General features: G+C 39.0%; 1 protein-coding gene across 1 annotated transcript in view; it reads right to left on the reverse strand.

Annotated features, from left to right (window-relative positions):
- Window positions 1-5,075: 5,075 nt before the first annotated feature.
- Window positions 5,076-12,101, reverse strand: part of LOC101862912 — a 13,465-nt gene continuing 6,439 nt past the window's right edge. Inside the window, exons 3-4 of the mRNA XM_005111207.3 lie at window positions 7,254-7,404; window positions 5,076-5,483 (exon numbers count right to left, since the gene is read on the reverse strand). Of these exons, the coding sequence (XP_005111264.3) occupies window positions 5,362-5,483; window positions 7,254-7,404 (273 nt within the window). The 3' untranslated portion in view covers window positions 5,076-5,361. The remainder of the gene's footprint in view (window positions 5,484-7,253; window positions 7,405-12,101) is intronic.

The raw sequence follows: 12,101 nt of genomic DNA on the forward strand, positions 1-12,101 counted from the left end.
AAAAATGATCCAAATAGTGTCGATGGGGACGTAAACATATACAATAAAAACAGATTTTCAAACCATTAAAAAAAACCCCACTCAACAAAATATGTTGTGGTGAATTTTGTGAGTTTATTCAGGAACGTGAATGTAATAATAACAACATAGTAACATAGTGTGTCTCGACACGGTGGAATCAAGTGCTCGTCAAGTTTGGGGGTCTGTGGTCTTATTGGTAGGTCTATCATTGTAAAGTTTATTCATTTGTCTTGCTTTTGATGAACAAGTAAAACAAAGACCCATCTATCTGGTAGAGAAATCGAGATTATATCTATCTATCTATCTATCTATCTATCTATCTATCTATCTATCTATCTATCTATCTGTCTATCTATCTATCTATCTATCTATCTATCTATCTATATCTATCTATCTATCTATATATATATATATACCGCCATACCTCTTTCAATCGCAAATATATGCATATCTTACTGACTAGTATAAAGCTACTGTCAGTATAAACATCAATGTGTGTTGCTTTTTCGAGTATGTGACAATATGTATCTACATGTATATAACTCTATGTATTATATATATATATATATATATATATATATATATATATATATATATATATATATATAATATACATGTATTTGCGATTGAAGGAGGTATGGGGGTCGTCTGGTGTCAAAGTCAAAGGTAAAATATACCAGAAAATGGCCACCAGAGTTTGGTGACTCCCAAGATGTAGTGTTTTTGGAAACTGCAAAATTATATTTTGTGTTCCTTAATTCGGTCATCATTTTTCAGTAAAATCTACACAGAAATGTGGTCTTAAATGGACATACAGAGTAAAAGGTATTGAACAAAAGCAAATAATTTTTTTAAGAAATAAAAGGGAAAGAAAAATTAAATTGCCAAACATGGGGAAGAATGGCAGCTTCTTTGATTTCTTCATTTTGACGAGCGCCAGATGTCACCACGATCCCACACATAATATGTGTGAGGCAGCGTGGTGGAATCAGGCTCTCGTCAATTTTTGGGCATGTAGCGTTATTGGTATCATCTTAGGTTAAATCTTGTTCACTTGTCTTTATTTGGATGAAAAGTATCCATTTATCTTGAATACAGGTCGAGATATAGGAGGTGGGGGTCACCTGTTTTCAGAGGTAAAATAAGTGAGAAAATGGCCGCCAAAGATTTGTTATTTCCTTAACTTAAGAGTACGTGGTAACTGAAAATTTACATTTTTTGTCCCTTTAATCAACGTTTTTAAGAAAAATCCACACAGAAAAGAGTTCTTTAATGGACATGAAAGGTGTTAAGCCAAAAAAACACAAAATTGAAAAAAATTCACAAACCTGTGGAAAAATGCAAGTTTCTTCACTTTGATTATTTTGACGAGAGCCTGATTCCACCACGCTGCCTCACAAATTGCCAAACATGTCCATCAATAACAACAGTAATAATAATAATTTTAAAAAATGATAATAATAACAATAATATTAATAATAATAATAATAATAATAATAATAACCATACTACTACTACTACTACTACTACTACTACTACTACTACTACTACTACTACTACTACTACTACTACTACTACTACTACTACTACTACTACTATTACTACTACTAGGTAGCACTTGTATAGCGCAAGTCCCCGCTCAACAGCAAGCTCTATGCACTTCACAATCTATACTATTACCCCAGCAGCAGACCTGAGAGAATTCTGAAACAACCTCAACTTCCTGGAAAGCATACAGTGCAAGCAGCCATTTATAGGCGCTAAAACACTAACATGTTGACAAGATCTTTCATTGTTTATGGCCGGGTAGTCATTCCCACATGGGTGAAGTGAGGACAATTCGTGTCAAGTGCCTTTCCCAAGGAAACAATGTCGGGCCCGCGGCTCGAACCCCCGAACCTGCAACCCCACGATTAAGAGTCCGGTAGCCTATCCACTAGACCAAGTGGTCACTATAAAATCATTTTTTGGTAACAAGTTTTGTAACTAAAAGGTGTCGTTGGTGAGTTGTAATGTTGGCCATATGCGTATGCAAAATGTGTCTGGGAAGCGGGAAGTGCTGTGAACAATCCCATCTTCCGCGTGACGGAGATTTATAGTATATTATCTAAATTTATAGTATTTTATATAAATTAATGAAGAAAAGTTTTAAAAAATAAAAATCTAGCCCCAATTGTTGTGGAAAAACATGATTAAGGTAAGAAAAATTCATACAAACTGCTGTGCAAAGCATGGGTGACATTGATTCACCCGTGAAAGAGATTTCTGAGGATAAGTTGCGTACAACAGTATATCTGATGGCATGCCTGCTGCTTCAAATGGGGGTGTTAATGTGGTAAGATAAGATGAGATAAGATTAAATAAAGTATTATCTTATCTAAATATCTCATGCAAAAACACTTCCAGTCATAGATGTTCGGTCACGTTAGAAATCAGTGGCTGAGAAAAGTGGGCAGAGACTTCCAATAATTCGGTTATATACAGTGAAACCAGATGGTGCGGTGGCGGAGTGGTTAGGGCGCTCGTCTCCGAAGCGGAAATTCCGGGTTCGAGCCTCGTTTCGGACATGGATGTTTTTCGCCCCCTCCTGCCCACCCAGCAGTAATGGGTACCTGACTTCGAGTTGGGGAAGTAAAGGCGGCGTGGAAAGAACTGGCCACCCTATCACAATATGCCGAAGGCCCAGGAAGTTGTCTCACGAACAATACAAGGCAATCCCCAATGTTCGGATCGGATGCGGGAACAACTATACTCTTACTTTTTACAGTCAAACCTCGCTATACCACTACCCTTGGGACAAGTGTTAAGTTGGCGGAATAGCGGGGCTGGAGGTTCAACGTGGTTTTTCTGTTATATAGCCTCGACTGCCAAACGTCAAGGGACATGATTCTGCTATGCGAACTGTATTTGAAAAGTGTCTTTTTGTTTCTGATATACATATATTATGTACATGTATTTAAAGCCGAGGTATTCTCTCTCTCTCTCTCTCTCTCTCTCTCTCTCTCTCTCTCTCTCTCTCTCTCTCTCTCTCTCTCTCTGTGCCTTTCTCGTGGTAGAAAGGTTATCAAGTAGCCAACCAGTGTGTGCTGAAAGCCGTGCCAGTGTGTACCCCAGGCGCTTAGTTCGATGGTGGTATTGAGGGGCAAATTTATATTTGTTAAATATGAATCGCACAACTCAGACAGCTGGTGGATGGTCGTATAAAAACACAAATACTATGTTTATAAATAATATAAAGGCGTTCTTTTTCATCGTTCGTTGGCAAAACCTGGCGGTAAATGGGGCTGGTGGTACAACGAGGTTTGACTGTAAATCCGACCACAAATCTCATTTGATTCGCTTTCTCCCTGGTATTAATTAAAGTGAAAAACCAAGAGTAACATTATTGAGCACTATTATATTCATTGTAAAAGAGTTCAAAATATAGAATATGGTTCGAATAATACAATTTTGATCTGTTTTTAACAAAGCATCTTCATAGCAAATTATGTACAAATTTAAATTTCATTGAACTTCTATATATATATATATATATATATATATATATATATATATATATATATATATATATATATATATATATATATATGTATGTATGAAACAGGCGTTTTACGGTCTGGGTAGCCTACTTTCATCAGGGCAAGGTTATTGAAATTGATGAATAATACGCAAACAATAAACAACAATAAGAGTCATCAAAGTAAAACCAAGGGCTGGGAAAAATGGGATGCCTAAGAACAACTTTGGACATAACAAGAAGAGAGAAGGAGAGAAATGAGAATAAGTCAGCTCAACTCCCTGGCTTGCAACAGAGGAAAGTACAGACCAATGAGGTTTATATATTACTAGCTGGGCCCCTTTCGATGAAAGGAATGATCGGTGCTTTAATATCAACTAAAAGTAATTGGCCTTCTATATTTACACTCTACTGGAATGGGGCAATAAATCTTGAGAGATGCCAAAAATTAGAAGGTCTAGATCTATACCCTCAAAACAAAATGCGCCTCGCGAAATATCACTTTCGGGTTTTCTAAAATTACAGAGACAGAAGCGTAGGCCTACAAAAGCGATCGGCGAAATAAAGAAATTTAGCTATTTGCAGCAAAACTGTCTCAAAATTGAAAATACGAAGGGCGTCATGATCTGATGAATATTTCAATGAATCTTTTGGCGAAAACCGCATGTCAATCGATGCAGTCATTAAATTTTGAATAGCAAAATTCGGCCACCACAAATAGATAATACAAGAGCTCGCAGCAGTGACGTCACACGTGCCGGACCAAAGGGGGGGGGGGGGGGTCTTACCCTCATCGGCATAGCCGGCGTGCCCCCATTTACATGAACAATCTGAGCCCCCCACTTCGCTCCCTACTCCGCTCCCTACTCCGCTCCCCACGACCTCTAGTATATTAAACACCACCCTGCCCCCATATTTCAATGCAAGCTATAAGATCTTATCGTAAGACAGCCGAGACGCCTTCATGGGAGTCTCGAAAAGAACTCAACCGTCTGTTGAACTGCGCATACGCAGCCCCCGTTCGTTTATGTAGGGGACATCACTGCCACAAACTCTAGTATGAAATATGTGAGGCAGCGTGGTGGAATCAGGCTCTCGTCAATTTTTAGGCATGTAGAGTTATTGGTATCATCTTAAAGCTTGTTCACTTGTTTTTATTTGTATGAAAAAATATCCATTTATCTTGAACACAAGTTGAGATATTTGCTAAAGAAGGAGGTAGAGGTCACCTGTTTCCAGAGGTAAAATTAGTGAGAAAATGGCGCAAAAGATTAATTATTTCCTTAGCTTAAGAGTCCGTGTTACTGAAAATTTTCACTTTTTGTGCCTTTAATCAACGTTTTTCAGAAAAATCCAAACAGAAATGAGTTCTTTAAAGGGCATGAAAGGTGCTGAACCAAAAAACTAAAATTTGATAAAAATTCACAAACCTGCGGAAAAATGCAAGTTTCTTCACTTTGATTTTTTTTACGAGAGCCTGATTCCACCCCGCTGTCTCACAAATTCTCGCTTTTTCTTTCTTCTATTTGAGCAATCTCTCTCTCTCTCTCTCTCTCTCTCTCTCAAAAAAACAAACAAACAACCCAACTCCGGCTAAACATCGAAGAATTTCCGTCGGTCCTGCATACAGGTTAACACGGATAAGTCGAACACAGAAGACTCGAAATCACGCATCCGTCGAACTGTGCCTGTGGTCCCTTTTTTCCTTCTTCTTTATCTTTGTAGGATATCCCTCGAACCACGGATCCCTCGAACTACTGAGGCCGGTCCTGACGAATTCGAGCTATCCGTGTTATACTGTACTTCGGTTGAAACGGACTGCACTACTTTCGATGCAGTAAGATAAACTTGAAAGAGGACTGCCGGTGCCTCTCAAAACGGAATGTCATGTTGTCCTCCATCGTGCGTAACTGAAGGACATCCCCAAGACGCAGTTCCAGAGTGCCTGAGAAGCAAACACATACAGTAATAATAATAATAATAATAATAATAATAATAATAATAATAATAATAATAATAATAATAATAATAATAGCAATAAAATATAATAATAATTCAATATAATAATAATATAAAAATAATAATAATAATAATAATAATAATAATAATAATAATGACAACAATAAAAATAGTAACATCATCATCATAATAAAAATAATAATATTATTAAAATAGAAATAATAATAGTAATAATATCAATAATAAAAAAGAATAACAATAACAATTATAACAACAATAATAATAAGAATAGGAATAAAAAATGAACAGTCTAGGAATTTGTTTACATCAGTCACTCAGGCAGACATTGAATCGGAAATGGCTTCAGGTATGAATGCTCCCAACCCGTTCAACACATTTTATCAGGACAGCAGAGCCGCTCAAAGCATTTTATCGGGATAGCAGAGATTTAAGAGGAAACAGACTGCGGCATTTAAAAGCGAAACGTGCGGGGGGTAGCTTCGTGTATTCCTGGCTGCTTTGAACTGTATCACACAAGCAGACATTTTGACTCTACAAAGGTCAGGACTAACACACAGGCAAAGACACTCTGACAAACAAACTAAGAAAATCCATGACAAGGTATTGTTTTTAAAATTTTTATCTCATGTTCCCCCCCCCCCCCCCCCCAACCACTCAATTTCCGGTTCAATGATCTTTAGTTCCTATTTCTGTCTTATGACATAAGGAAGTTATAAGCATTTTTCATGACCGACCCTAATTTTCATGAAGTTCTCAAATTAATTCGCCCCTGGGGGACCGGAGAGTGCGCAGTTCGCCTCTTGAAGGGTTCAGACTTAAGAGACGGGGCTTTCTTCTAACTTTTCTTCTTCAGGTGTCAGGTCTGGAGAAGACATGATCGACGACCATGGTACTCCACGACCACTACTTCCTATAGTCTGACTTCCCGAGCAGCTCAACAAATGACAAGCGCCGGGCGATTCCACCGCAGTATCTATTCGGAGACGTCTCCAACGGAGATAGGCCAATCAAAATGCTTTGTGCCTCTAGACCAAGTAAACAAATCTGGGGGGTTTACAGAGAGGCATGCCATAATTTGATATTTTGCAGTTAGGTTTGAAATTTTCTTGAAAATAATTGATTCGCGAAAGTTTTAGTGGCTATATGTGTGATCTGCAGCAAACGATAAACAGTTTGACCCCCCAAAGCAGTGCATCTGTGTGTGGGAGTGCGTCTCCGAAAAGTTCCTGGGTGCTCGCCAGAGACGTCTCCGCATATCGTCTGCTAATTCCACCGCTTCGCGACACATTTTCCTCGAGACAACTCGGGTGTGGCAGTGAGCGACTTGAATACGGCTCTCGGACTCGCAACGGTAAGGTCGTGGGTTCGAATCCCGTCAGGGGCCCAACGTTGTGTCCTTGAGAAAAGCACTTTACACGAATTTTCCTCACTTCACCCAGGTGAGATTGGATACCCAGCTATAGACAGCGAAAGATCTTGTCAGTTTGTTAGTGTTGGGGGCTTAATCGTCTGCTTGCACTCTATGCTTTCCGGGAAGCCGAGAATGTTTCTGTGTGTTCTATGGCATGCTGGGGGTAATAATAATAATTTTATTGTGTTAAACGCGTAGAGCTTACTGTTGAGGGGGGTATGAGCATTTAAAATGTCGTTATTATCATGATGATGATGATGATGATGATGATGATGATGATGATGATGATGATGATGATGATGATGATGATGATGATTAACCTACCATCCATATTGCAGATCCGGTACATGTTGCTGTCGATGTCGTCATCGTTGTAACGTGGACACCGAAAGCCACCTTTCTGGCACGCAAACATGGCTTGGTCATTCAGGAAGAGGCCCGCGTAGTGAGTTTCTGAAGGATCTACGATCGTCATCTGGAGTGAAAGAAAAAAAAATCCAATAATTTAGTGAGTAGTAAAATTGAAGAAACGAGCAAAGAAGGATGGCCCAGGACAGAGATAAATGGAAAGAGCTTGTATGTGGCCTATACCCTGCCAGGGGTGAAAGGCATTGATGATGATGATGATGATGATGATGATGATGATGATGATGATGATGATGATGAGAGTGATGATGATGATGATGATGACTTATAGTGAACACTTTGTTGCTGTGGCGCCATCACTCATTTATTTTTTTCTCAAATACTATGTTCCTGATGAAGCCTTATTGGCGAAACGTTGAACTGTGAAAAAAAAATACTTTCTGGAAATACTGCAAGGTCTTAACTGTTTTAATACCTTCTTTATACAATGATGATGATGATGATGATGATGATGGTGATGATGATGAAAACTGAAGAATGGAGAATAGCACCAAGGTCAAGTCCAATTGAGATGATTTCGAGAAAATGAGCAAAAACCTCATTCTCGAAATACAGACAAGTAAATTCCAATTAAGATTAAATCGATTATTTACTGGACTTGACCTTGTCGTTGCACTTAGTTTTCGCAGTTTTCAACAAGAACAACTAGGCGCAGGAACAGAATAGCGCTGCTTCAGTGCCTCTAATAGATAGCCCTTAGCGCCTATTTCGAATGATACTATGCAGAACTCACTCCATTTTAAGGAAAAATGTGGCTCAAACTCGTTGTTGTTTTCAGGTCTTCAACTGTCTCCTAGTTCAGACAGTAAGTTGGACCTGCTTTAACCCTTTTTGAAGCACACAGGCCTAAACCGGCCTTCCCGTCATGTTGCCATACCGGCTTTTACCGGCCTGAAGCACCCGCCTTTAATGCAGGCTTAGAAATAAGAACATTCCACTCTAGATCTATATAGATGCTGACGTCCAAGGTCTTTGTATGGGAAACTTCATTGACATACGTCGTTCAGATCAAAGGCAAAAGCAATTTCTTTGCTACACCCCCTCTGAACCTCTGAAAATCAGTGCAAAATAATTCGGTTCTGGGAAGCCATCAGCTGGCCATCATTTTGGTTCTGCTGCGCTGACCTGTTTACGGTGCTAACAGGGTGAGCAGACATCCTTCCAAGGAAACGACCGCATGTTTAAAAAAAAACCCCAATGACACAGCCAAAGACATCAACCTGTCTAAAACATAAACCCAAAACATCAGCCTGTTTAAGACATCAATCTGTTTAAAACATCAACCTGTCTAAGACATCAACCTGTCTAAGACATCAACTTGTCTAAGACATCAACCTAAAACATCAACCTGTCTAAGACATCAATCTGTCTAAAACATCAACCTGTCTAAAACATCAACCTGTCTTAGACATAAACCTAAAACATCAACCTGTCTAAAACATCAACCCGTCTAAAACATCAACCTGTCTAAGACATCAACCTGTCTAAAACATCAACCTGTCTAAAATATCAACCTAAAACATCAACCTGTCTAAAACATCAACCTGTCTAAGACATCAACCTGTCTAAAATATCAACATGTCTAAGACATCTGTCTAAAACATCAACCTGTCTAAAACATCAACCTGTCTAAGACATCAACCTGTCTAAGACATCAATCTGTCTAAAACATCAACCTGTCTAAGACATCAATCTGTCTAAAACATCAACCTGTCTAAAACATCAACCTGTCTAAAACATCAAGCTAAACAATCAACCTGTCTAAAACATCAACCTGTCTAAGACATCAACCTGTCTAAAACATCAACCTGAAACATCAACCTGTCTAAAACATCAACCTGTCTAAGACATCAACCTGTCTAAGACATCAACCTGTCTAAAACATCAACCTGTATAAAACATCAACCTAAAACATCAACCTGTCTAAAACATTAACCTGTCTAAAACATCAACCTGTCTAAGACATCAACCTGTCTAAAACATCAACCTGTATAAAACATCAACCTAAAACATCAACCTGTCTAAAACATCAACCTTAAGCGTCAACCTGTCTAAGACATCAATCTGTTTAAGACATCAACCTGTTTAAGACATCAACCTGTTTAAGACACCAACCTGTTTAAAACATCAACCTAAAACACCAATCTGTCTAAGACAATTACATGTACTTTTCTCCTTCCCCACAACGGGAGACCGTCTTAGACAAGTTTGATGGTATAAATAAAGAGATGTTTTGAATTAATGGGTACATCGTGTTTTTATACTGTTTTTTGACAAAGAAAGAACATTAATTTTTATTGGAACATCTCAGATCTGTTGGGGTAATAGTATAGATTGTGAAGCGCATAGAGCTTTTTGTTGAGTGGGAATTTGCGCTATACAAATGTTATCTATAATAATAATAATAATAATAATAATAAATCTATTATCTATTTGTGGTGGGCGAATTTTGCTAGTCAAAAGGCTTTTTAATGGCTGCATCGATCGACCTGCGGTTTTCGCCAACATATTCTTTAAAATAATCTCCAGATCATGACCCCCTTCGTTTTTTCAGTTTTGAGACAGTTTTGCTGCAACAAGCTAAACTTCTTTATTTAGCCGATCGCTAATGTAGGGCGACGCTTCTGTCTCTGTAATTTTAGAAAATCCGGTAAGTTTGTTTATTTCAAGTCGTACTTCCGTTCGATACTATCGCGCATTGTCGCGCAACACTGAGCACTATTTTAAGTGTGCGACCCATATAGATCTAGCCTCATGTTTTATTTATCTACTTGGTGCTAAATTTGACTACCATCCTTTCGTTTGATGCCCATCTTCGCTTTTTCTGGACTACTTTGTCAAATTCTTTTCCTTGCTACTGGGAACAACGTCTAGATAAGAATCTAAATCTAGTATCTAGACCTAGATAGCGCCTGACCATGCCGAAAAGAAAAGGAAGTTCTGCAGTTGGAACCCCTCGAGCTCGCAAAGGTCGAGGTGGTCTAGATCAACAACAAAACGATGGGGACTCTCTAGATCGAAATCTCCCAAAAACATTCCTCTACATTGTCAATTCCTTTCAGTACTAGTGCTACATTGGGGAACTGACGACACAGTGTACACACTGCCTGGCCATAAGATTTCCATATGAAACACAAGGTATGTGCTGTAGCAATGAAAAAGTTGATCTGCATCCATTTTCAAAACTACCTCTTGAACTGCAAATCCTTCTGTCTGGTGTGTCGACACTGTCCACTCACTTTCTGGAGAAAATCAGGCTGTACAACCATAGCTTTCAGCTCACATCCATGGGCTATACCGATGCAACCCTCAATGGATGGAATCCACAGTTTCGCGAGAAGGGTCAAGTATATCATTGCACTGGCTCTCTCCTTCCTGCCACCCAAAATGAGCATTCATTTCTGTAAGTTTATTTCGTGGAAAGTGATGCAGCCTCAGAGTGCAGAAACAGTCTTTTCCAAGTACTTGAGCCTGGGATCATTTCTGATCTTTAAGCCATGTTGCATTGCCATAATTCGTATGTCATAATCTGAAATGTGCATATGAATTTGCACGCTCACATTTCGAATAGTCTGTAGAAGTGTCATGCAAAGCTTCGTGGGCCTAAGTTAATTTGTCAATGAGCTAGAATTTTTTTAACGCTGTCAGAGGAAAGCAAACAAGCTATAGACACCACCTATGTGATTTTGAAGACGTCGGTGTGTTCCTATTTCAGTGTAGCAGTCCTTTCGTGAATTATTATTTTCTTAGTGCTTTTTTGTGATGGTGTAAGGCGAAATCCGTATTTTGTGATTGTGAAAGGCTAGACAACAACATTAATGCAATGTAGATCAAGAAAGGAGTTAATCAAGGCAGACTTAAACTAAAGCAATATAGATCTAGAAGCCAGATATGACTGTGAAATGCTAGACAGCAAGGACATGTAGATGAAAAATGCCTCTGCGGCGTAGATCAGTAGGAGCAGTGACGCCAAGTCGTTGACCCCGAGCAAAGCCGGGTGCTCAGCTAGTTGCATTTATACAGCGTATTTCAACAAAGAAGTGCTCAATGCGCTGTACAATAATACAAAGAACATATGAAGCGCACAGCTCCTATAGTAATCCCCTCTCTCTCTCTCTCTCTCTCTCTCTCTCTCTCTCTCTCTCTCTCTCTCTCTCTCTCTCTCTCTCTCTCACTAGATCTCTCTCTCTCTCTCTCTCTCTCTCTCTCTCTCTCTCTCTCTCCCCAATACACCCTTGAGTAAAGACAATCATACAAAGCTTACCCAGACACCCTCTCACGCATTGATGAATTTACACAGTCATAAATTCTTACAGAACAGAACAGCATGAATAAACGATACTGAGAGAATATAATAGATACTGAGAGAACATGATAATATTTGTATTGGGAATGTCGGAAATTACAGATTGAAGCTGGACTGAAACAAATGCGTTTTAAGTGCTGATTAAAATTTTGATAAAGTGGTGGACTCCCGTAGATGAGCTGGTAAAGCGTTCCACGGGGAGGGGGCGTGGTGGGAAAAAGCTCTCCCTCCGAGTCTCTGACTTTTGCTTTGGACAGTTCTTAAAAGTTTTTTCGTCGCCGATCTTAAAGGCCGAGATGGTATATATTCGAAGACCATGTCACAAAGATATGATGGTGCAATGTTGTTGACGCACTTAAAACAAAGAACAATTATTTTGTACTGAATTCGCGCTTTCACCAGGAGCCAATGTAGTTGAACTAGCATTGGTGTTATATGCT

The sequence above is a fragment of the Aplysia californica genome, unplaced genomic scaffold, assembly GCF_000002075.1.
Source record: "Aplysia californica isolate F4 #8 unplaced genomic scaffold, AplCal3.0 scaffold01025, whole genome shotgun sequence".
In the NCBI taxonomy this organism is placed as follows: Eukaryota; Metazoa; Mollusca; class Gastropoda; order Aplysiida; family Aplysiidae; genus Aplysia; species Aplysia californica.